The sequence below is a fragment of the Salvelinus alpinus genome, chromosome 2, assembly GCF_045679555.1.
Source record: "Salvelinus alpinus chromosome 2, SLU_Salpinus.1, whole genome shotgun sequence".
Taxonomy (NCBI): Eukaryota; Metazoa; Chordata; class Actinopteri; order Salmoniformes; family Salmonidae; genus Salvelinus; species Salvelinus alpinus.
The window spans coordinates 51589795-51617326 of NC_092087.1; the positions used below are offsets into that span (position 1 = coordinate 51589795).

The 27532-nt window shown below is 41.9% G+C and overlaps 1 protein-coding gene across 4 annotated transcripts in view; it reads left to right on the forward strand.

The window, feature by feature from the left end:
- The window catches only part of slc2a9l2 (solute carrier family 2 member 9, like 2), a 264735-nt gene that overhangs the window by 50972 nt on the left and 186231 nt on the right, over positions 1–27532 (forward strand). For all 4 annotated transcript variants that reach the window (XM_071384159.1, XM_071384136.1, XM_071384150.1 and 1 more), the window contains 2 exons: positions 3515–3639; positions 4303–4448. In XM_071384159.1, coding sequence (XP_071240260.1) covers positions 3515–3639; positions 4303–4448 — 271 coding nt within the window. The remainder of the gene's footprint in view (positions 1–3514; positions 3640–4302; positions 4449–27532) is intronic.

Below are 27532 nucleotides of genomic sequence, written 5' to 3' on the forward strand. Positions count from 1 at the left end.
CCAACCTAACACAGCTTGAGATGATCTGCAGAGAATAATTGGTGAAACTCCCCAGATACATGTGTGGGAAAGCCTGTAGCGTTATACCCAAGAAGACTCAAGGCTGTAATCGCTGCCAAAGGTTCTTCAACAAAGTACTGAGTAAAGGGTCTGAATACTTATGTAAATGTTATATCCCGGTTGTATAAAAAAAAAAAGAAGCTTTTGGTAAAATTCCTAAAAACCCTGTTTTTGCTTTTTCATCATGGGGTATTTTCTAGATGGATGAGGGAAAAAAAGAGTGTAATCAGTTTTAGATAAAAATTTCAGGGGGACCGAGTACTTTCCGAATTCACTTCACATTTTAGTCATTTAGCAGACACCCTTATCCAGCGAGACTTACTGTACAGTATTGAGTGCATACTGCACATTTCATACTTTATTTTTACTCAATGTTCCCCAATGGGAATCGAACCCACAACCCTTGCATTGCAAGCACCATGCTCTAACAACTGAGCCACACTGGAGTTGCTTACCAAGAAGTTAGTGAATGTTCCTGAGTTGCCGAGTTACAGTTTTTATTTAAATCTACCTAAAAACTGTTGGTCAAGACTTTAAAATAGTTGTCTAGCGATGATCGACAAACAATTTGACAGAGCTTGAAGAGTTTTTAAATGAATAATGGGCCAATGTTGCACAATCCAGGTGTGGGAAGCTCTTAGAGACTTACCCATAAAGACTCACAGATGAAATCACTGCTAAAGATGATTGTAACATGTATTGACTGAGAGGGTTAAATACTTATCTAATCAAAATATATTTGTTTTTCATATATTTTTTGCAAATGTTTGAATTTTTCTGGCACGTTGACAGAGTATTTTGTGTTGACAAAAAAGGACAATTAAATCCCTTTTAATCCTACTTTGTAACACAACAACATTTTGAAAAAGTCAAGGCGTGTGAATACTTTCTGAAGGCACTGTATGTATAGCTACTGTAGCTAGCTGAATACATATCACCAGTCTATTAGGATTTTAAAAGTGTAGGTAGCTAGCTATGTAGCCCTTCATTCATTTACTTACAGTTCTCTGCACTCCGCTAAAAATATCATTGTGCACTTTTCTTCTCTTTGGTGTTGGCACCTCCATAAATCCTCTTGAAGCTAGGGGGCAGAATTGTTATGTTTGGAAAAATCCGGTCCGGTTGAAATATTATCGATTATTGATGTTAAAAACAACCTGAGGATTGATTACTAAAAATGTTTGACATGATTTTACGAACTTTACGGATACTTTTTGGAATTTGTCAAGCCTTGATGACCTGCCTAAGGCTGTGGAATACTGAACATAACGCGCCAAACAAATTGAGTTTTTTTATATAAAAATAATCTTTATCGAACAAAAGGAACATTTATTGTGTAACTGGGAGTCTCGTGAGTGCAAACAGCCAAAGATCATCAGGTAAGCAATTAAATGTATTGCTTTTCTGGCTTTCGTGACCAATCTACATTGCTGCTAGGTGTTCTTAATGTTTTGTCTAGTGATTGATAAACTCACACAAACGCTTGGATTGCTTTCGCTGTAAAGCATATTTTCAAAATCTGACACGACAGGTGGATTAACAACAAGCTAAGCTGTGTTTTGCTATATTGCACTTGTGATTTCATGATTATAAATATTTTTAGCAATTTTCTTTGAATTTGGCGCTCTGCAATTCAGCGGTTGTTTACGAAAATGATCCCGCTAAAGGGATCCGTGCGTCAAGAAGTTTTAAGGGCACTAGCTACTTATTCACTAGGGTGAACACTGACTATCTGAGTGCTGCTCATCTGAAACTGCAGATACTGTGCTAGCTTTGGTGCTACCTTAGCTAGCTAGCTAACATTAGCCTAGCTAAAATAGCCAACCTTGCATTGCATCACCCTGTATAAAACTATTTGTACACATCTTACCTCATCACCAATAGTTCACTAGTTACACAACATAGGAGTACATTTATAAAATGTTCATAAACTTTTACTCGTTTTAAACTTTTAAAACATTTATACACTGAGAAAACAAAACATTAAGAACACCTGCTCTTTCCATGATAAACTGACCAGGTGAATCCAGGTGAAAGCTATAATCCGTTATTGATGTCACTTGTTAAATCCACTTCAATCAGTGTAGATGAAGGGGGGAAGACAGGTTAAATAATGATTTTTAAGCATTGATAAAATTGAGACATGGATTGTGTGTGTGCCATTCAGAGAGTGAATGGGCAAGACAAAATACTTAAGTGCCTTTAAACGGGGTATGGTAATAGGCGTGTGTCATGAACTGCAACGCTGCTGGGTTTTTCATGCTTAATAGTTTCCCGTTGGTATCAACAATGGTCCACCACCGAAAGGACATCCAGCCAACTTGAAAAAACAATGGGAAGCGTTGGAGTCAACATGGGCCAGCATCCCTGTGGAACACTTTTGACACCTCGTAGAGTCCATGCCCTGACGAATTGAGTATGTTCTGAGGGCAAGGGGGGAATAAGGGGGGAATAACTCAATATTAGGAAGGTGTTCCTCATGTTTGGTACACTCAGTGTACATTGGAGCGCTCGTGAATATAAGGGAAAGGGGGATACCTGGTCAGTTGTCCAACTGAATGTATTCAACTGAAATGAGTCATCCGCATTTAACCCAAGGGGGTGCAGGGGGCTGCCATAATTGACATCCACAGCACCCAGGAGCAGGGGGTTAACTGCCTTGCTCAAGGGCAGAACGACGGATTTTTACTTTGTCAGCTTGGGGACTCAGTCCAGCAACCTTCCGGTTACTGGCCCAACACACTTACCAATAGGCTACCTAGCTACCTCTCAGCAAACCCTACAAAGAGAAAGAGAGAGCGCATAGTGCAAGCTGCTGAACTGAAGAAATACATCGCAGACCAATAAAAATGGAAAGAGAGGAGAAATTGCGCATTGCTCCATTCTTCTTACAAGCCGTCCTCAACTCCTTTTCCCTTTACCAGGAACGGGCAGCTGCCTCTGGGGACCGGGAGCAACCAACGGTGTATTTGTGATTGGGGGATCACTGTTGCAAAACCACATAAAGCCAATAGCTTGGCGCTTTACAGTGGGATTTTTTCTTCACAATCAATCATACTCATCATGGTATATTATTGAGGGGGTCAAAATGTCCTGTTTATAATATTGTGGGGGGGGGTCATGATGCATCCCCCCAAGTTACGTGCCTAAATATGATAAAGTAGTCAATTCATTAAAGCTGCAATCTGGATTAGTTTCTAAGCCGTTTTCAATCAATGTCAAAGGACATCAAGCGCAGTGAGCAGTTTGAAGCTAGTGTACAGGCTGTCTCACTAATAGACTTATGGAAAGAAGATGTATTCATCAGTTCACCCAATCATTTTATCCTCTAGCATAAGAAATACTGTTTCAATATTACAAAAGTGCGCCGTAGAAAATTCTACCTGTGGCTATTCAGAACTCCTCCATTCTTCCTGATCTCGATCTTTCCCCCTCTGTCTCTCTCTCTGTTTAGGAAGGGTACCTTGCTCTTGAATAACGGCTTTGCAGTGATAGCTGCTCTTTTGTTAGCCCTGGGTGAGAAGGCTCGATCTTTCGAGATGCTCATCATCGGTCGTTTCGTCATGGGGGTGGACTCTGGTGAGTGCTCTTTCTGCTAGGCTGGAGAAATCTGACCATTATCCCCCAACTATCTAAAAATAGTCTCAACCAGGAGATTCTCAAGACTCTTAGATGACTCACCAACGACATACTATTCACAATTATAGTAAGTATATAGAACAAGCTGAGTGATTACATCAGTGCCAATAGCCCAATACAATTGTTTCATTAGGGTGTGTTCTCACCCATATACACACATTACCCCATATTGACAAAGTGAAAACATGTTTTTAGACATTTTTGCAAATGTATTGAAATTGAAATACAGAAATATATAATTAACGTAAGTATTCATAAGTATGAGATATTAAATTCAGTTTGAATTCAGGCTGTAACACAACATATTTTCTGAAAACACTGCATTCCTCTCATGGGCATTGTGAAACCACACATAATCTTTGATCTACACTTGATTTCAAAGAATTTTTACTTTGAGATTCCATTGAAATTCATGTGAAGGATGTTTTGTATATACAGCATGGCTAAATGACTAGGACAGTTTTGTATTTTTACTATTCAGGCGTGTTTACACGGTGAGGTTTTCAACCCACAACAATTGATCCCTTTTAAAGAGTAAATCCTATGCAGTCCATATTGAACTTAATATCCATCGATGTTGTACTTGTTGGCTTGTGTTTCCAGGTATTGCTCTCAGCGCCCTGCCCATGTATCTGGGCGAGATATCCCCCAGACACATGAGAGGCTCCATTGGCCAATTCAACTCCATCCTCATCTGTCTGGGGGTGTTCACTGGACAAGTCCTGGGACTTCCTGAACTTCTGGGCCAGGTTAGTACTGTTGGTGACGGATTCCACAATACAGTGCTCATATTAGGACGGTAATTGTGATTCTGTCCTGATGTGGATACCGTACTGAAGAGTTTAGTGAGTGTCAAATCCAAACTTTGAGATATGAGAGCAAAACTTGAACTGTCATGGCAAATCTCATGTTTTATCTCTACATCATGTATGCGTTATTATTTCATGTCAGGATGTGGCTAGTCAAATTAGTAAGCCTCCCCAACCACATTTACCCTACCTTGGCCAGTGACACTCCAGCCCAGCAGACCTGTGTGAAATACGTACGTAAAATAGTTCTACTTTCAAATACTTGAGAGATTCACTTGATTTAGCTTGCCCTGTACAATGAAATCAATGGAATAGACACAAATGTCCAGCCTGCATCTCGGTCAAGCTTAATAAAGGACAGCTCATTATTTGTGAGTATTTGACATAATTTGTTATACCCTAGTCGGCAGTCCGATCATGTACTTCATCATATTTCCAATCCACGTTTTGAAGATAGGTGTAAAATGTTCCGCTCCCACTCAACAGTTCTCAGTCAACCCTGATTCACTAATGTGATTCTCTCCTTCGCTGCATTTAAAATGAATATGGGTAACTTTGCCCCAAGGAAATACTAATCTGCCAAATTCTGCCGGGTTATCTGTAGGATTGCACAACAGAGTGTCTTACAACCCAAAATATTGTACTGATAATGGCCATGGCTAATGACAGCTTGCACCTCTGTTGCACAAGCCATTCCCTTGTGTTGCTTTCTATCTGGCTATTGGCTTGTGATTTTCTGTCCTTCTATCTGGCTAATTTCTCCTGTGTGGTATAAATACAGTAAATGTCTGGATCCTTTTTTCCCCTTTACTCTCTTCCAGTATCAAAGAGTGCGGCAGGTGAAACACCCCACTTTATCTGAGCTGCATTAGTATACGCATAAAAAGTCCCAGTGCAAAGTTACACTTCACTTTTCTATTTTTGGAGTTATTACATAGACCTGATCAGAAGGCCCAAGTCATGTCGGAAAATGTTTTTCCGGAGTGTGATGTAATATGGCATATTCCCTATACTGTAAACTCCAACAGAAAAAACTTCAAACGTATAAGTTCAAACTTAACCAAATCGTTTGCACTCATGACTACTGGTTTCAATTACATTTTTAGCCAACTTACAAGCAAATACTTTATGAATTTATTGTTACAAATCAACTTACAAGGTTGTTAGCCAATTAGCCTGCTAACGTTAGCACTACTAGCCTGCTAACATTACGTTAGCACTGAATGATTCAGCCAGTTGCAATTAAAGTAAACCAACGTTTTGGAAATACATAACGTCATCGAACCAGTTATCAAAAAATGTTAACTACTGTATATGCAGTTATCTTAACCAGCAAGCTAGCTAGCCAGCTAAAGCTAGCTATTTAGCCAACTATCTATTAGCCTAGCCAGCCTAACCAACCACCACGGTTATGGTCGGAAAGCTAGAGCCCAACTACTGGAGACTAGCTAGAACACAAATAACACAACAAAAATATAACCGCAGATTAAAAGCAAAGAGAGAGCAGAGATTTACAGACTGATGGTTGGGGCCAATCCGATGGTAAAACTTTTAAGAGTGCAGCCTGAGTTGGCTATCAAAGCGATGGGTGTTCGGGCAATTCACCGGGCCTGAAATCCAAAATAAATAGATTCCAGATGTCAGTCAGCTAGCACACTAGCACTAAGCCAAGGTGGAAAACGTTACAAAACTCCCGTAGCCTACTTCACAGAGAACCTACTGAAAGTTGATAAAACAAAAAGAACAGACGAGTAACTACAGGTATGATTTTGTCTTTCGTTTTAAGCCCCCAGAAAGAAAGCACCAGAGCCTGCTGTTCCCACTAGATAACACAGCCGCAAAGTCCTTGAATAGCATGAGGTGTGGCTAATGTTAGCGAGCTTGAGCTAAGTACCGAGTTAGCATACGTACTCAGTAGCACAGAGTAGATCCTTCATATGACGTTGAGAAATAGTTAATTGTGGTTTGTTCAGAAGTTATCCGGAAATAAAAATGTAATAACCCAAAAACAGAACTATGTTTGTACTTATTGCTAACCAGATCTTGACTATAACTACGTTTTTGACCACACTGTGTTGTTACATCGGTGAGTAAAAACTCATGCTTCCTAAAGTATCTTTCAGTAGATTGGACCAGAATGTACCAACAAGAATGTACCAACAAGATTGTTCTTGCTGCGAAGAGACAGAATCATTTGTTTTGGTCCTGTCCATACAGTATGTAGCTTGCTTTTGGTCACAGGTCCAGGAATGGCTGAATAATTGCAATATTTACCTGGAGCTAACCCTGCAGATAACACTACTGGGTGAACAGAAAAGTCATAGTCAATCGATCAATAATATTTTAATACTTTTAGCAAAAATATTTATTTTCAATTGAAGAAACAATGAGAATGGAAAGGTTCAGAACCTTTGTGAAACATCACAGCACAGTTGAAAAATATATGGCAAATATAAATCCAATATGGATGGTGTTGAGATACATGGGAGGGTTTGATTGAGCTGAAGGTTGAGACTAATAACCACAAGATAACTTATGTAAAACATACTGTGTCCGTAAAACATACATAGGTTAAGAACTTTTGTGAAAGAGCACAGTTTGAAAGATATGGCAAATAGAAATCAAACTGGATGACATCAGAAATAGATGGGAGAGGTTGAGGGTAGAGGAAGGACAGGAGTAAAAACAAACAAAATAGAATAACACACATGGAATCATGTAATAACCCAGAAAGTGTTAAATAAATCAAAATATATTTTATATTTCAGATTCAGCAAAGTAGCTACCCTTTGCGTGATGACAGCTTTGCACACTAACCAGCTTCATGAGGAATACTTTTCCAACAGTCTTGAAGGAGTTCCCACATATGCTGAGCACTTGTTGGCTGCTTTTTTTCTTCACTCTGCGGTCCATCTCATCCCAAACCGTCTCAATTGGGTTGAGGTCGGGGGATTGTGGAGGGCACGCCATCTGATACAGCACCATCACTCTCCTTCTTTGTCAAATAGCCCTTACACAGCCTGGAAGTGTGTTTTGGGTCGTTGTCCTGTTGAAAAACAAATGGATAGTCCCACTAAACGTAAAGCAGATGGGATGGCATATTGCTGCAGAATGCTGTGGTAGCCATACTGGTTAAGTGTACCTTGAATTCTAAATACGTCATAGACAGTGTCACCAGCAAAGCACACCCTCACACCTCCGGTGGGAACCACACATGCGGAGATCATACGTTCACCTACTCTGTGTCTCACAAAGACACGGCGGTTGAAACCAAAAATCTTAAAATTGGACTCATCCGACCAACGGATAGATTGCCACCGCTCTTATGTCCATCGCTCGTGTTTCTTGGCCCAATAAAGTCTCTTCTTCTTATTGGTGACATTTAGTAGTGATTTCTTTGCAGCAATTTGACCATGAAGGCCTGATTCACCCAGTCTCCTCTAAACAGTTGATGTTGAGATGTGTCTGTTACTTGGACTCTGAAGCCCAAATAAATGCTTTACAATCTGAGGTGCAGTTAACTCTAATTAACTTATCCTCTCCAGCAGAGGTAACTCTGGGTCTTCCTTTCCTGTGGCGGTCCTCATGAGAGCCAATTTCATCATATCGCATGATAGTTTTTGCGACTGCACTTGAGGAAACTTTTAAAGTTCTAGGAATTTTCGGTATTTTTTAAAAGTCATTAAAGAACACATTTTTATTTACAATGATGGCCTACCCCGGCCAAACCCGGACGATGCTGGGCCAATTGTGTGCCGCCCTATGGGACTCCCAATCACGGCCGGATGTGATACAGCCTGGATTGACTGACTTTCATGTCTAAAAGCCTTTTAAAATTATAAACTTGGATTAGCTAACACAACGTGCCATTGGAACACAGAAGTAATGGTTGCTGACAATGGGCCTCTGTACGCCTATGTAGATATTCCATAAAAAAATCAGCTTTTTCCAGCTACAATAGTCATTTACAACATTAACAATGTTTACACTATATTTCTTATAAATTTGATGTTATTTTAATTGACAAAAACATTACTTTTCTTTCAGTAACATGGACATTTCTAAGTGACCACAAACTTTTGAACGGTAGTGTGTGTGTATCTATATATAGACTGACAATTACGCAAGAATAATCTTTAAAAAATATATACAGTGGGGAGAACAAGTATTTGATACACTGCCGATTTTGCAGGTTTTCCTACTTACAAAGCATGTAGAGGTCTGTAATTTTTATCATAGGTACACTTCAACTGTGAGAGACGGAATCTAAAACAAAAATCCAGAGAATCACATTGTATGATTTTTAAGTAATTAATTAGCATTTTATTGCATGACATAAGTATTTGATACATCAGAAAAGCAGAACTTAATATTTGGTACAGAAACCTTTGTTTGCAATTACAGAGATCATACGTTTCCTGTAGTTCTTGACCAGGTTTGCACACACTGCAGCAGGGATTTTGGCCCACTCCTCCATACAGACCTTCTCCAGATCCTTCAGGTTTCAGGGCTGTTGCTGGGCAATACGGACTTTCAGCTCCCTCCAAAGATTTTCTATTGGGTTCAGGTCTGGAGACTGGCTAGGCCACTCCAGGACCTTGAGATGCTTCTTACGGAGCCACTCCTTAGTTGCCCTGGCTGTGTGTTTCGGGTCGTTGTCATGCTGGAAGACCCAGCCACGACCCATCGTCAATGCTCTTACTGAGGGAAGGAGGTTGTTGGCCAAGATCTCGCGATACATGGCCCCATCCATCCTCCCCTCAATACGGTGCAGTCGTCCTGTCCCCTTTGCAGAAAAGCATCCCCAAAGAATGATGTTTCCACCTCCATGCTTCACGGTTGGGGTGGTGTTCTTGAGGTTGTACTCATCCTTCTAATTCCTCCAAACACGGCGAGTGGAGTTTAGACCAAAAAGCTCTATTTTTGTCTCATCAGACCACATGACCTTCTCCCATTCCTACTCTGGATCATCCAGATGGTCATTGGCAAACTTCAGACGGGCCTGGACATGCGCTGGCTTGAGCAGGGGGACCTTGCGTGCGCTGCAGGATTTTAATCCATGACGGCGTAGTGTGTTACTAATGGTTTTCTTTGAGACTGTGGTCCCAGCTCTCTTCAGGTCATTGACCAGGTCCTGCCGTGTAGTTCTGGGCTGATCCCTCACCTTCCTCATGATCATTGATGCCCCACGAGGTGAGATCTTGCATGGAGCCCCAGACCGACAGTGATTGACCGTCATCTTGAACTTCTTCCATTTTCTAATAATTGCGCCAACAGTTGTTGCCTTCTCACCAAGCTGCTTGCCTATTCTCCTGTAGCCCATCCCAGCCTTGTGCAGGTCTACAATTTTATCCCTGATGTCCTTACACAGCTCTCTGGTCTTGGCCATTGTGGAGAGGTTGGAGTCTGTTTGATTGAGTGTGTGGACAGGTGTCTTTTATACAGGTAACGAGTTCAAACAGGTGCAGGTAATACAGGTAATGAGTGGAGAACAGGAGGGCTTCTTAAAGAAAAACTAACAGGTCTGTGAGAGCCGGAATTCTTACTGGTTGGTAGGTGATCAAATACTTATGTCATGCAATAAAATGCAAATTAATTACTTAAAAATCATACAATGTGATTTTCTGGATTTTTGTTTTAGATTCCGTCTCTCACAGTTGAAGTATACCTATGATAAAAATTACAGACCTCTACATGCTTTGTAAGTAGGACAACCTGCAAACTCGGCAGTGTATCAAATACTTGTTCTCCCCACTGTATATACAGTTGAAGTCGGAAGTTTACATACACCTTAGCCAAATACATTTAAACTCAGTTTTTCACAATTCCTGACATTTAATCCTAGTAAAAATTCCCTGTTTTAGGTCAGTTAGGATCACCACTTTATTTTAAGAATGTGAAATGTCAGAATAATAGTAGAGAATGATTTATTTCAGCTTTTATTTCTTTCATCACATTCCCAGTGGGTCAGAAGTTTACATACACTCAATTAGTATTTGGTAGCATTGCCTTTAAATTGTTTAACTTGGGTCAAACGTTTTGAGTAGCCTTCCACAAGCTTCCCACAATAAGTTGGGTGAGTTTTGGCCCATTCCTCCTGACAGAGCTGGTGTAACTGAGTCAAGTTGGTAGTCCTCCTTGCTCGCACACACTTTTTAAGTTCTGCCCATACGTTTTCTATAGGATTGAGGTCAAATCTTTGTGATGGCCACTCCAATACCTTGACTTTGTTGTCCTTAAGCCATTTTGTCACAACTTTGGAAGTATGCTTGGGGTCAATGTCCATTTGGAAGACCCATTTGCAACCAAGCTTTAACTTCCTGACTGATGTCTTGAGATGTTGCTTCAATATATCCACATAATTTTCCTGCCTCATGATGCCATCTATTTTGTGAAGTGCGCCAGTCCCTCCTGCAGCAAAGCACCCCCACAACATGATGCTGCCACCCCCGTGCTTCATGGTTGGGATTCTATTTTTGTTTCATCAGACCAGAGGACATTTCTCCAAAAAGTACAAACTTTGTCCCCATGTGCAGTTGCTAACCATAGTCTGGCTTTTTTATGCCAGTTTTGGAGCAGTGGCTTCTTCCTTGCTGAGCGGCCTTTCAGGTTATGTCGATTTAGGACTCGTTTTACTGTGGATATAGATACATTTGTACTTGTTTCCTCCAGCATCTTCACAAGGTCTTTTGCTGTTGTTCTGGGAGTGATATGCACTTTTCACACCAAAGTACGTTCATCTCTAGGAGACAGAACGCGTCTCCTTCCTGAGCGGTATGACGGCTGCGTGGTCCCAGGGTGTTCATACTTGCATACTATAGTTTGTACGTATGAACGTGGTACTTTCAGGCGTTTGGAAATTGCTCCCAAGGATGAACCAGACTACCATTTATTTTCACTGTTTTTCACGCCACGGACTTGTGGAGGTCTTGGCTGATTTTCTTTGATTTTCCCATGATATCAAGCAAAGAGGCACTGAGTTTGAAGTTAGGCCTTGAAATACATCCACAGCTACACCTCCAATTGACTCAAATGATGTCAATTAGCCTACCAGAAGCTTCTAAAGCCAGGACATAATTTTCTGGAATTTTCCAAGCTGTTTAAAGGCACAGTCAACTTAGTGTATGTAAACTTCTGACCCACTGGAATTGTGATTAAGTGAATTAATCTGTCTGTAAACAATTGTTGGAAAAATGACTTGTTATGCACAAAGTAGATGTCCTAACTGACTTGCCAAAACTAGTTTGTTAACAAGAAATTTGTGGAGTGGTTGAAGAACGAGTTTTAATGACTCCAACCTAAGTGTATGTAAACTTCCGACTTCAACTGTATATATATATATATATAATATATTCTTTTTGGGTCATTTTCAGTCTGCTATGGCATTAATATATCAAAGGCGTTGTGAAGCGAAGCGCTTGGCAAGCCGGATATTACTTTTTAAAATTTTAATTTGGACTGGCTGATCTCATTCATCATTCCATCATTGTGACAACCTTTATGAATAAAGTTACATGCATATGTAAAACAGAGTTAATGTCCTACAGGATTTTTTTATCCTTTGCCAAAAACGTTGCTTCTCTTGTCATTTTTGACTCCATCCTGTTTGTTAGCATTTCTACATGGCTTTCATTAGATATTCAGATACCAGGCTTATGGTCCCTTGAGACCCCTTTGAAGGGAGGTAGCCTCTAAAGTCACTTTCTCTCTGTGTGCACTTATACGCTTTGACAAATTACTATCACGGTAACCTTTACGTCTGTTCACTGACCTTCTCCCAGCATGGAAACGTGTTTATTTCAGCGTAGCAACTGTAAACAAGCATTTCATTGAATACCCTTCAGAGAGACAGGTTCATCACATGCCTGGAACGTTTACAGTAAATCAAATCATCACAGGAATGCTGGCCCATGTTGACTCTACTGGTTCCCACAGTTGGGACAAGTTGGCTGGATGTCTTTTGGGTGGTGGACCATTCTTGATACACACGTGAAACTGTTGATCGTGAAAAACCCAGCAGCAAACTTGTGCGTCTGGCAACTACTACCATACCTCGTTCAAAGGCACTTAAATCTTTTGTCTTGCTGAATGGCACACAGTCCATGTCTCAATTATCTCAAACCTTTCTCCTCCCCTTCATCTCCACTGATTTTAAGTGGATTTATCAAGTGACATCAATAAGGGATCATACCTTTCACTTGGATTCACCTGGTCAGTCTGTCATGAAAAGAGCAGTTCATGTTTTGAATACTCAGTGTATATCGCTAGTGTGATCTGCTATCGATGTTGCGATCCTGAAATATAGGGATGCCATAGGTGCTAGGAATAGCCTCTCAAGGGAAATGTATCTCAGTGCATGTGTGTCTGCATGAATAATAAAGTGAATGCCTGTACGCATGTGTTAAATGTATGTGCTTAGGTGTCCTCAATGTGGTTACTGTGTGTGTGGGTGCTTCAAAGGTCCAATGCAGAGATCTTTATCTCAATATCAAATAATTTCTGGGTAACAATTAAGTTTTGATTGAAAATAGTCAAAAACCTTGAAAAAATGCTTTTTAGCTATTTATTTTTATTTTTTATTTCACCTTTATTTAACCAGGTAGGCCAGTTGAGAACAAGTTCACATTTACAACTGCGACCTGGCCAAGATAAAGCAAAGCAGTGCGACAAAAACAACAACACAGAGTTACACATGGAATAAACAAACGTACAGTCAATAACACAATAGTAAATCTGTGTACAGTGTGTGCAAATGAAGTAAGGAGGTAGGGCAATAAATGGGCCATAGTGGCGAAGTAATTACGATTTAGCAATTAACACTGGAGTGATAGATGTGCAGATGAGGATGTGCAAGTAGAAATACTGGTGTGCAAAAGAGCAGAAAAAACAAAAACAAATATGGGGATGAGGTAGGTAGTTGGTTGGATGGGCTATTTACAGATGGGCTGTGTTAAGCTGCAGCGATCGGTAAGTTGCTCTGACAGCCGATGCTTGAAGTTAGTGAGGGAGATATAAGTTTCCAACTTCAGTGATTTTTGCAATTCGTTCCAGTCATTGGCAGCAGAGAACTGGAAGGAAAGGCAGCCTAAGCAGGTGTTGGCTTTGGGGATGACCAGGGAAGAAGTATACCTGCTTGAGCATGTGCTACGGGTGGGTGTTGCTATGGTGACCAGTGAGCTGAGATAAGGCGGAGCTTTACCTAGCAAAGACTTATAGATGACCTGGAGCAAGTGGGTTTGGCGACGAATATGTAGCGAGGACCAGCCAACGAGAGCATACAGGTCGCAATGATGGGTAGTATATGGGGCTTTGGTGACGAAGCGGATGGCACTGTGATAGACTGCATCCAATTTGCTGAGTTGAGTAATAGCAATTTCTCAAGCAAGAATTTTGCTAGGACTGTCCGGGAGTAGTCTGGTGATGTTCCCAGGCTGGCCAAAACTCCATCCCACCAAAACAGGCTGAAATTTCAGGTCTTTTCAAACAGCTCTTACACTAAAAGGGCATTATCATAATTCTTCACGATTTCACAGTATTATTTCAACCTCAAAGTGTGTAAATATACAGTATATAAAACACAGGGAAAACACGTTTTTGACTGCACTGGCCCTTTAAGGTTTCGGCATTCAGGGTTTAGAAGGCATTTGAGCAGCCATCGAAATCACAGTATGTCTACATCTGTATAGTGTGTGTGTATGAATGTGTGTACATTTCGAGCGTGTGTGTGCTTGTGAATGAATACCTGGGGGGTTTAGATTCCGAGCCGCTGTTCCCTTCCTCCCTCAAACTGAATCTACCCTATGAGTAAACGGATGTATTTATTTAACCGAAAAACATGGTCATAAAAGCAAACACATTAATCAATAATAAGGTCCTCAATTAGCTTTCTGAATTGCCCTAGAGGCACCAAAACATCACATTTTAGAAGATGTTGAAAATCGTTCCACATAAGGTGCAAGAAAACTAAAAGCTAATTTACCGAACTCCGTAGAGACCAATAAATATAATATAATTCTATTATTATTAATAACATAATAAAGATAATGTTGAGTGATGGGAGCTGATCCCACAAGGCACATCCTGCCACAAACAGCAGGAGCAGAGGGAGCTCAAACATCTACCGTTGTTCTGAGATGAACACAGGTTGATTGCAGAGAGAGAAAAGTAGAGAGAGATGGGACACAGTATAAAGAGAGGGGAGAGGAGAGGGATATCGACGGTCTCTAGCTAGTGCAAATGATTGCAGGACTGTAGTTGCAACTCTAATTGCAATAGAAATAACGAGCCTTAATTGAGGTTCGTTTCTACTTGACGCGCACACACACACACACACACACACGAGGGATGGGTATACAGTACTTGCTAATCGAATGTAACGCCATTAGCAGTTTTAATTGCTTGTTTAATTATTCAGTTGTTGTACATTTGCTGGGGTGATATTATGGCAGACGAGAGTTATGACTACGCATTGTTTTGACTGGAGTGGAGATGACCGGGCAGACAGTCATTTTCTCTCCTAGCGATATGGTACAAGGGCGACTTCAGAAGAGATTCAATGTATGCTCTCATGGTTTCTGTAATGAATGACGGGTGTCTTAGTACTGGGCTGGAATAAAGATTTGTACATACATGTTCCCCTGGAATAGATGAAGAATCACGAAATGACATGAATCTCTCTCCCAGGGCTCTACATCCCATATGGTTGTACAAGGTTAATATAACTGCAGGATTCACCTCAATAGGGAAAAATATGACTTTGCTATCTTGAGTCAACTGTCAATTTCTTCTCCTACAGGAGAAGGGCAAGAAATAGATTGACAAAAATGTTTGACATTTGTTACAGCAAGGGGTGATGGTGTGATGATGGGTTTTCTCTCTACCCCAGGGAATCTCCCCTTGTAGCATTAGAAACAGTGAGATCCTGGACACATTGGTAAAAAAGTCATCCGTTTCTCCTCTGATGGGGGTTTGAGGAAGGGGGTCAGTGGGTTTCTTGGAGCTACAAACGGCACTCCTGGGTGAGTTTTATCTCACAGAAATTGATTTAGTTTGGGAGGCGCTCTTTATTTGCCGTAGAAACTCAAGGGAAGAAACACGGTTTAAATAGATGCACTGTCCCTGGGTCTTTGGAGATTACCTCAACACATTTGTTATTCTGATAGTTTGAGCAGCCTCTAGCTAGTTTAAGCTTCCCTGGACCAAAAGCTTACCACAGACCAAAAGCTCAACACAAGCTCCATAAATATTCTCCAATGAACTATAATGCCCTCAAGATGTTGTACTATACATATGAACAGATATTGTAGCTGATGGGTACTCTTACCAGCAGTAGGCCTTGTACTGTTGACATGTAAAGCCACGGCCACAACTTTGTGAATACTGTGGATGCTAACAGGTCATGTGTCCTCAAATAAAAATAGTCCTACTTGGAGTAAGATTATTGGAACTTATTGTTATAAAAGTCTCAGTAGAATGGAGGTAATGGATGCAGAGCCCGTCATTTAATCGCTATCTGATTAAATCCCACCTCTTGTGATGTATGAGAGACTTGATTGGTCACTCAGTTGGCCAATTTGATATGGCTAGGTGTATGTATCCCATTGAATTACCTTGCGGTTTAAAAGAATTGTGAGTTATCTGTTACGACATATGTTATGTCTCATGGGTTTCGTAATCACGTCTTTAACAATTCAATAATGATGAGATGGAAGACCGGAATCAATTCAACCATTTACTGTGTCTGAATGTGCTGAACTCAACACACACAACTCCCATGATGCTCTGCGGCACAACCCCAATACACAACATCTCCTCCCCACCTATTTAAATGTCCCCCATTATGATCAACAGTAACTGTTCTACAAGTGCAAGTGTCTTGGTGTCCGCCTATCTCTCGTAGGGAAACGTCGGTCAACCTGACTCTCAATAACAATGTCTATAGACTGTTGCGTTGACACAGGTGTAGGCAGTGTCCTGAGAACGTGTCTGTGAGCCCCTAGGTGACGACTGCCGTGTCAGGGTGACACGCAGTAACATTTCTGGACCCCTTACAGTCGGTGGTTATGTCCGGGTTGCTTTACTCAACAGTAACTGATCTGCGTGCCTTTTCCAGATGAGGTCCACTGGAGTCTAGACAGTATAGGACACAGGACCAGTCTGAGCAATGACTGTAGCAGGAATCCACTTTGGTCCATTGAGGTAGTTCCTAGTTAAGGCAATTTCTCCAGGTTTGAAAGCTCTGTCCTTTGCTCTCAGTTCACGACATTTGACTTGGCTCGCCTGTTGACGTCACACTGTCTCCTTTGCATTCGGAGGTTTGATTAGGTTGAATCGTGAGTGTAGCTCTCTCTTCATGAATAGCGATGCAGGTGGTTGCATGAGAATAGCGATGCAGGTGGTTGCATGAGAATAGCGATGCAGGTGGTTGCATGAGAATAGCGATGCAGGTGGTTGCATGAGGCACATTCTTGTAGAATAGCAGGAAGCTGTTCAAGCGTTGGTACAGTGTCCATTGACGCCAAGATGCTTTTGTACGAACCTCTCTGCCCGCCTGTTGTTCGATGGATGACATGGTTCTGTCCTGATGTGCTGTATACATTTCACCTGTAGGAACGTGTCCATTTCTTGGAACTCCAGCTTCGGTACGTTGTCGCTAACGAGTTGGAGTGATGATCCAAACCGACTAAACCAAGCTTCTTGATGGTTTTCTCTGCAGTAGTAGACCACATGATGGTAACCTCTGACCGATTGCTATGAGCATCCACGACCACAATAAACATCCACGACCACGCCTCCTCCGGCCAATCCATGGATGAAGAGGTGCAAGTTGAGGTATGTTGCTAATCTTCTGACATGCAGATTTGTTTGGTAGCTTTTTTCTTAATGCTTCCATCCAATCCAGGCTACCAGAAGTAGCTTTTGTGCGATTTTCTTAATGCAAACCATTCCACAGTGACCTGGGTGTAGCTGTTGCAACACTGGTTTCCTCAGCGACGGCAGAATGATAACTGTCCTCCCCCACAGCAGACAACCAGACTGTACCGACAGCTCAGTTCTCCTGGAAAGGTTCCCAAGCATCTCCTGTGGCTTTACCTCACTTTAGATAACACCAGGTTGTTTCACTTGTGTTGAAGTGACTGGTATGTTTTCCCCTTTCGTCTGAAGTAGATGTCCACTTGGCATGAGTCTGGTTTAACCACAGGTAGTGGTAACCTGGAAAGTCCATCTGTGATGCAATAGGTGTGTGCTGACAACATCAAAGCCCACCTTTGCATTTTGCTTGCATCAAGTGACAAAATCTCAGTATGTGGTCCAAAGATGCTCGTCAGCGGACGATGATCTGTATTTTTAAAATATTTTTTTATTTAACTAGGCAAGTCAGTGAAGAGCAAATTCTTATTTACAATGACAGCCTATCCCGGCCAAACCCGGACGACGCTGGGTCAATTGTGCGCCGCCCTATGGGACTCCCAATCACAGCCGGATGTGGTACAGCCTGGATTTGAACCAGGGATTGTAGTGATGCCTCTTGCACTGAGATGCAGTGCCTTAGACAGCTGTGCCACTCGGGAACCCCTTATGCACGAAGGGTCAACTTCCTCCGAGTCCCATACAGACACCGGTTAAACCTACACACTCCAAACACCATGCCTAGGGCTTCCTTTTCTATCTGCGTAGTTTTTTTATGGTTCGTTCAATCCCCTCGTTGTGAAAGCGATCGGTTTCCCTTCACCAGAAGGCATGATATGGGACATGACTGCCTGTGGCATCGATGATGTGTCCAGGGTATCCAACTGATGACTGGAGGAATGCACATTTGTCCTAACAAACACGCAGTCCGTAGTCCTTCAATCTCTATAAGGTCCTCTTCATCTTTTCCAGTAACGAGGATGTCATCTAGGTAGTATTGTACTCCTGGCAATCCTCTCACAATCTGGTCCATCGCTCTCTGCAACATCGCTGGCGCATTTCAAACGGTAGACCACAATACCTGAAGAGCTCCTTGTGTGTCACGACAGTCAGCAGCTCCTTTGACTTTTTATCCACATGCATCCGCAAGTAGGCTTGGTAGAGATGGATTTTGCAACAATTTTGACCCCCAGGTAAGCCCGTGAAAAGGTTGTCGAATGTGTGGTAGTGGATACTGCTCAGCGGACAATACAGACTTTATCTGTGACTTTAAAGTCTCGACATATCCTGATTCCACCATCCTTCTAAAGGACTGGTATGCTGTTAGGCTCCAGTACCTTGTTCTTGACTAAATCAAATAAAATGTATTTATATAGCCCTTCGTACATCAGCTGATATCTCAAAGTGCTGTACAGAAACCCAGCCTAAAACCCCAAACGGCAAGAAATGGTGTAGAGGCTGCAAGTAGCGTCCAAGTAGCCTCGATATTGTCTTCACTGACATTTTCAACCTTCTCCCTGATCCAGTCTATAATACATACATGTAGCAAGCAGACCACCATAGTCGGTGTGCCCAAGAACGCCAAAGTAACCTGTCTGAAGGACTATCGCCCTGTAGCACAAATCTGTATTCATGAAATGCTTTGAAAGGCTGGTCATGGCTTACATCAACACCATCATCCCAGACAACCTGGGCCCACTTCAATTCGCATACTGCCTCAACAGATCCACAGATGACGCAATCTCTATTGCACGCCACACTGCCCTTTCCCATCTGGACAAAAGCTCATCACTAAGCTAAGGACCCTGGGATTTGACACCTTCCTCTGCAACGTCAGCAAGACAAAGGAGCTGTTTGTGGACTACAGGAAATAGAGGGCCGAGCACGCCCCCATCTTCATCAACGGGGCTGTGGTGGAGCTGGTTGAGAGTTTCAAGTTCCTCGGTGTCCACATCACTAAGGAATTGACATGGTTCACACACACGAACACAGTTGTGAAGAGGGCACAACAACGTCTCTTTCTCCTCAAGATGCTGAAAAGACTTGGCATTGGCCATCAGATTCTCAAAAAATTCTACAGCTGCACAATAGAGAGCATCTGGACTGGCTGCTTCACCGCTTGGTATGGTAACTGGTTGGCATCTGACCGCAAGGCACCACAGAGGGTAGTGCGTATGGCCCATTACATCACTGGAGCTCCCTGCCATTCATACCAGGCGGTGTCGGAGGAAGGCCCTAAAGATTGTCAAAGACCAGCCACCCAAGTCATAGACTGTTCTCTCTGCTACCGCAAGGGAAGATGTTCAGATGCATCATGTCTGGAACCAACAGGAGCCTGAACAGCTTCTACCCCTAAGCCATAAGACTTGGTACTGGTAACCTGTGTATATAGCTAAGTTATCGTTATCTATTGTGCAAACTGTTACAGACCTATATCCATCCTGCCCTGCCTATCTAAGGTCTTCGAAAGCCAAGTCAACAAACAGATCACTGACCATCTCGAATCCCACCGTACCTTCTCCGCTGTGCAATCCGGTTTCCGAGCCGGTCACGGGTGCACCTCAGCCACGCTCAAGGTACTAAACGATATCATAACCGCCATCGATAAAAGACAGTACTGTGCAGCCGTCTTCATCGACCTGGCCAAGGCTTTCGACTCTGTCAATCACCATATTCTTATCGGCAGACTCAGTAGCCTCGGTTTTTCTAATGACTGCCTTGCCTGGTTCACCAACTACTTCGCAGACAGAGTTCAGTGTGTCAAATCAGAGGGCATGTTGTCCGGTCCTCTGGCAGTCTCTATGGGGGTACCACAGGGTTCAATTCTCGGGCCGACTCTTTTCTCTGTATATGTCAATGATGTTGCTCTTGCTGCGGGCGATTCCCTGATCCACCTCTACGCAGACGACACCATTCTGTATACTTCTGGCCCTTCCTTGGACACTGTGCTATCTAACCTCCAAACGAGCTTCAATGCCATACAACACTCCTTCCGTGGCCTCCAACTGCTCTTAAACGCTAGTAAAACCAAATGCATGCTTTTCAACCGGTCGCTGCCTGCACCCGTACGCCCGACTAGCATCACCACCCTGGATGGTTCCGACCTAGAATATGTGGACATCTATAAGTACCTAGGTGTCTGGCTAGACTGCAAACTCTCCTTCCAGACTCATATCAAACATCTCCAATCCAAAATCAAATCTAGAGTCGGCTTTCTATTTCGCAACAAAGCCTCCTTCACTCACGCCGCCAAACTTACCCTAGTAAAACTGACTATCCTACCGATCCTCGACTTCGGCGATGTCATCTACAAAATAGCTTCCAATACTCTACTCAGCAAACTGCTATCCAGTTTGCTATCACAGTGCCATCCGTTTTGTTACTAAAGCACCTTATACCACCCACCACTGCGACCTGTATGCTCTAGTCGGCTGGCCCTCGCTACATGTTCGTCGTCAGACCCACTGGCTCCAGGTCATCTACAAGGCTATGCTAGGTAAAGCGCCGCCTTATCTCAGTTCACTGGTCACGATGGCAACACCCACCCGTAGCACGCGCTCCAGCAGGTGTATCTCACTGATCATCCCTAAAGCCAAAACCTCATTTGGCCGCCTTTCCTTCCAGTTCTCTGCTGCCTGCGACTGGAACGAATTGCAAAAATCTCTGAAGTTGGAGACTTTTATCTCCCTCAACAACTTTTTACATCTGCTATCTGAGCAGCTAACCGATCGCTGCAGCTGTACATAGTCCATCGGTATATAGCCCACCCAATTTACCTACCTCATCCCCATACTGTTTTTATTTATTTACTTTTCTGCTCTTTTGCACACCAGTATCTCTACTTGCACATGATCATCTGATGATTTATCACCCCAGTGTTAATCTGCTAAATTGTAATTATTCGCTCCTATGGCCTATTTATTGCCTACCTCCTCATGCCTTTTGCACACATTGTATATAGATTCTCTTTTTTTCCATTTTTTTCCCTACTATGTTATTGACTTGTTTATTGTTTACTCCATGTGTAACGCTGTGTTGTTGTCTGTTCACACTGCTATGCTTTATCTTGGCCAGGTCGCAGTTGCAAATGAGAACTTGTTCTCAACTAGCCTACCTGGTTAAATAAAGGTGAAATAAAATTTAAAAAATCGTTACTCATTGTGTATTTATTCCTCGTGTTATTATTTTTTAAATGTTCAATTATTTCAATAACAAAAAAATGATCTGCATTGTTAGGAAGGGCCCGTAAGTAAGCATTTCGCTGTTGGTTTACACCTGTTTACGAAGCAGGTCAATTTTCTTTAATTCGATTTGACTACTTTAAGTCAATAGGCTCTTGTGTAGTTTCACTTTGTAGCCCACATACTAGTCTGTCTCTAATGGTGTCATTTAGAACATCATTCAACTCAGTGCTCTAATAGTTTCTTAGAAGCTGTAATACACTATGTAACTTTTTGGGACGACCTGACACAATTTACACTGAAATGTGAGTTATAGATCTGTCATTCTCGTTGAAAGCAAATCTAAGAAAATCTATCTGTTCTATGTGCGCTATTTCTATGATTCCCATTTTGAAGTTTCGTTTTTGCGTCTCTTACTTTCAGTTTTGTACACCAAAAGTTAAGCTGAAAATACAATATTTTTGGTTATGGAAAAGATATTTCACTGCGGTTTAGATGGTACAATGATTCTCTACACTAGCTTGTTTTGTCACATAAACTGAAATTAGGCAAACTATTAGTATTTTAGCAACCAGTAAATGGCGGAGCAGCAGCAAACATTTTCACTGATTCTTTCAGTGACAACTGAAAGAATAACTAGTGTTTTTTTTTGTGAAGTGTCCTTTTAGTATTCCCACATTATCCCCATGTCTTATTACCTGGGCTGTCTGGCTGTAGCAGGTTGCGCAGCAAACCAAATGTCCCTGACCCCATTACACCAAAAATGTAGCCACACTTTTGTCCTCATCAATGTCACCTGCAAAAACAAAACAGTCAAACTGTTCAGAATATGAGCTCCACTGCTCTATACTTTCATCAAACTGTCCAATGTTTCCAACACTTCCAGACCTATTCCGTTTCTCAAAAGGCTCCTGGTTGTCATTTACTTCAATATTGTCCTCAACCCCGGCAACGTTCTGTTCTGCCATGGCAATATTTTCCTCGGTCACGTGATTTTCATTCACTTCACTCACTGACGTTTCATCCTCAAGTTCGCCCATTTAGCAGTTTTTTATTCCAAAGTTAATTTTCACAGTTGAATAAATGTCCTTTCCTTTACTCACTGTATATTACTCCTTTTAATCATGTTTTTCCTCAGACCTCAGTCTCGAGTAATTTGCTGACGTCCATGACGATGCTAACTCTTTCTTAGCTAGCTAGCTCGACTATGCACTTGCCTATGCTAGCAATTCACTGTGTTAAACTTAACCGAGACTGTACCCCAGAAAATAACAGTTTTAAACTTGTAAAACCAAACTTCTTCCGGATAGAATAGTTCCTGTAGGTGCAGACTTAACAAAAGATTGAGTATGTCTCGTGCGTTTCATAACCACGTCATCAAATCAATTCAACAACTCCCATGATGCTCTGCGACACAACCCCAATGCACAAGAGCGTATTTTGTTTATATTGTTTTGATTAGAGCATCACTGATGTGGTCCATGCCTCAAACAGACATTTACTGACCAACTCTTCTACCTATTTCCTGTTTTGGGTTCTATCCTGCCATGAGAAACTGGCAGAAGGCTGCACAAAACTTCTGATCTGTTCATCCAACCCTCAGGCACCGGAGATCTGTATCCTCCTCTGTAATGAGACGGCATCCACATTCTCACTAGAGATAAAGAGTTGCCGGCAAGAAAAAGCCACTTCGAATATAGATTTTCCATTGCACTCATCTATCATGTATACTGAGTTTTGAGTTTCTTTTCTCCCCAGCCTCAGCCAAATGAATCCCCTTTGGGCCTGGTACTATAGTTTTGTTTTGTTTAAATGAGTAACGATCCAGGTCAGTGGCCTAATTTCCAAACTGAAGTGTGTATTATCAGGGGCTCCCATGTGGAGATGGGATCAGGCCCCAGGAGGGAGCCACAGCCGGTGGCTCAGTTGATTTGCTCCAGTTAAAGCTATATCCCTATTAGCCCACACACTGAACATGGCTCACAGGCTATTTTTAAGTGTTTGAAAGTGAAATTACTATATCTTGAAAGTGAAATTACTATATCTTGGCATGTGTTGCCTCGTCCGTGTAAGTTTGTGTTGACATGTGGATAGTGTGTGTGCTTGAAGGTTTTGGCATTCTGGTTTAGAGGACAGATGTCATTGGAACATTTGAGCAGCCAGCGAAATCCCAGTGTCCCTGAATGTTACATCTGGACTGCATTACATCAATATGAAGGAGACTGACCGTCCATTCTCCACATCCATTCCTGGTTTATTACATAAGAGGCCAGCACACAGAGAAAAACAAAACAGGTTTCTGCTGCCTTGAACATAAAGTGCTTTTCTAAAAGGCCATATTCTAGGGACATGAACATACTGTATAAAGGAAGTTGATTAAAGAGAAATAACAAGATTGAATGTATTTTCCATGCTATTACCTACAGATCTAGGATCTTAATTTGATCACCCTGTTGCAGGAAAATGCAAAACGTGTAGTGTATTTGAGGTTTAAAAAGACTTCTGAAGTTTGTAATTTCCACTTTTACAATTTCAGACTTGATTTGTTCCCTTACGAAAAATGTATCAACCCCTCCACATGTCCACTAATTATAATCCATATAATAATTCACATTTCCTGTTGCTGCAGGATTATTTTCCTGCTGTAGCAAACTGGCTCAAATTAAGATCCTACATCTGTTAGCTTTTAATGACCCATAAGGGACCTAACACAGATCGGTAAGCTCTCTTGCAGTCAATAACAGAACCTTATCTCCTTCAGGTGAGCAAGCATGCCTGGCCCCATTAGAGAACCACATCGTAGGACCACATCTGACCCAATCCAACACTTCCCTAACCTTGCTACAGACTGAAAGGCTGGTCTCATGTATTTTTAGTAACGTAGCTATATACATTTTGGTCGTGGAAAATATGTAGACCTAGCATATTTAGTTTTAGAGAGGCATATGAGGTTACAATGAGGGTTTTACACTAAACAACCAGCTTAGTACTGTTCTAGGTGTATAGATGAATAGCTATATTATATAATGCATCTGTCCATGCAACGGGGTCATTCAACAGTCTTAATTTATGCATATCCCTGCCCTGTTATTTATTTTTCAAATCTGCAAGGTTAATATGGTCTCTAGATTGTGACCCACTTGTTAGTCGGCTTGACAGAATATTGTTTGATGGTACAATATGTCGGTGTCGGCTAGCTCTCCTTATGATTCATTGTGTGGACTATCTGGGTTAAAGGGGCAATCTGCAGTTGCTACATCCATTTTTGGATTTATGAATGAATTATATGTACCCATTGATTCATTAAGAATATAACTTTGAAATACCTCATGAGTTTATTAGTTCAACTGTCTTACCCCATCAGAACCCAAATTATAAGCTTGTTTTACTCCAGTGTTTGTAAACAAAGTAAATGTAAACAAACACTATATCGCCTCAAAACATGGTTAAAACTATACTTTTTATCATGGATGGTCATTCCTTGCATCCATAGCGCCGCCTATGAATTTGAGAGTGGTTATATTTCTCCAATCCCATCCCTCAGCTTTTTACTGAAACGGGCGGGAGTACGCGTTCTTATGGTTTCAACTGCTGATTGCCGCTTTAAATCAATAAAATGAAGCTGATCCTCCTCCACTCATTAATTAAGTTGCAATATAAGTGTGATTTTTGAATTGAGAAAAAGAGCGATTCATTCAATAAATGAGTATCTTATACCTTAAAGGGGCTATTTGCAGTTCAAACAATAACAAAGCGGAAACCCCACTGCTCTTTAACACTGTTTTGGTAAACAGCTGATGGATGGGGCCAGAGGACTGACCATCCATGATATCAAAATAATAGCTTTTTCCATGTTTTGAGGCTATACCGTGTTTGAAGCTGTATTTGAGGCTTAACAATTGTGTTACAAGCAAAGGAGTAAAACATTCTGATGGGGTATGACAGTTGAAATAAGCTCATGAGGCATTTACAAGTTATATTCTTCAAGAATCAGTTAATATATATCATTCATTTAAAAGTAAAAAAAAAAAATGGATGTAGCAATCTGGGATTTGGAAGTTGTTTCAATGGTCATTTTAAATTGTTGATGTAGACATACACCAATTGATTCTTGAGTTCAGCTGAGTTCATGAGCTTAGTTTAACAATCTTTAACAGTTTGCTGAAAAACACATCGCAGATTGTAGCTTTAAAGATAGCTACCTTTCCTCATCTATAAAAAAGGAACCATGTGGGAGTATTTTTAATTAGTGCTGTGAATTACCAGGCTGCACAGCAGAGATGAGTAATCTAACTGCATAGGCCATCAAATCACCAACTAGGCCTAATGAGCATACTGTAGGTGACTATATTTCCGACGTACTACAGCAATCCTGTTAAACATAATTGAGCTTTGCCTTTTCATGATTTTCCCAGCCATCCGCCACCGTTGCAAGAACAAAAGTAGACAGCTCAGTAGTGATTTAGTTGTTTAACTACTTTACTTTTGCTGCTTTAGTAATCCTCACCAAGGGCCAATCCAAAACGCCTCTCCCAATCCAAGTTGATTACTATGTATTTACTGTATCTGTTTGGCTAACACTCACCAAGCTGTAGGCAAAAACACACATGTAGCACACATCTCTGTACTTTATTTGGATAGTCCATCTGTAGATGCTTTAGCAAACAGTTGTTTATCAACAGATAGTTTGTTGATATTATGCTCTACAGATGGAATATCCTGACTATCCAAATAAAGTGTGACCGCATCTTAAGCCACAGTTCCTGACACAGAGACCGACACGGCATGTATCTGCAGATCGGATGAGTACATTTTGTCCCAGAGGTCCGAAGCAACGGGAATGTTGCTTTTCTCCGCCACTCATAGGGAATGAGTGAGTTTACGGTTCATTTTGATCTGGTAGATGCAGTCTTGGTTATGATGGTGTGATGACAGTTCAGCAATCCCACTCTCTGCCCAGGCTGACTGTCTTGGCTTAAGCTAATGTGTTACTGCCCCGCAAAGGGGCAACAGTGTTCTGTAATACTATATTTACTGCATAGGAGATTAAACAGGACTCATGGTCCCATGTTGAACCCGACATGCCATGTTTGCCTTCACTCTATCTCAGCATGGTATCAGAAGTGGCAACACTAATAACACTCTAACCCACCTCCAATTTTTGCGAAAACAATGCTAACAATCTAGTACACAGTTCGCTTCCCGGTTGGTTGAGTAAAGCTAAAATACAACAACGCTAACAGACTACTCTAGCTAAGCTAACGTTAGCTAGCTGGCAACGCAATTCTGATTTGGCTGGGTCTGGCTCCTCAGCGGTTGGGCTTATACCCTCCCAGGCCCACCAGTGGCTGCGCCCATGGCAGAAAGTGGGGGCAGATATCTTTCATCGAGACGACTCTACTTACCTAGTGATACTCGACTACTTATCTAGGTTCATCAAGTTTGCCAAGCTGCTCTCCACAACCTCAAAAGCAATAGTGGAGCACAGGAAGCCCTGGTTTGAATGCAGCAGGGTGCCCCTCCAGGTTTGCTCGGACAATAGACCCCAATTCTGCTCTGACACCTTCCTCCACGTAATGGAGCAGCTGAGCGGGCTGTTCAGACTGCAAAACAGCTTCTTAAGAAATTGTCTGATTCATACCTTGCACTCCTGGCTTATCGCTTCAGTCCTCTCTCTGTGGGGTACAGCCCTGGTTCCAGGCAGAAAACTTTGCACTACTGTGCCAACGCATACCTCACTCCTGACGCCAAGGCGGCCTGACCTCCCATCCTTTGTGGAAAACCAATCAAACAAAAACAGAAGTGACACTACGACTCTCGTCAACGAGCAAAGACCTTGCCCACACTACACCCTGGTGACTGTGTCTTGGTGAGAGACACAACAAAAAGGAATTGTGCAACAAATGGCACATACGCCACGCTCTTACCTTGTGC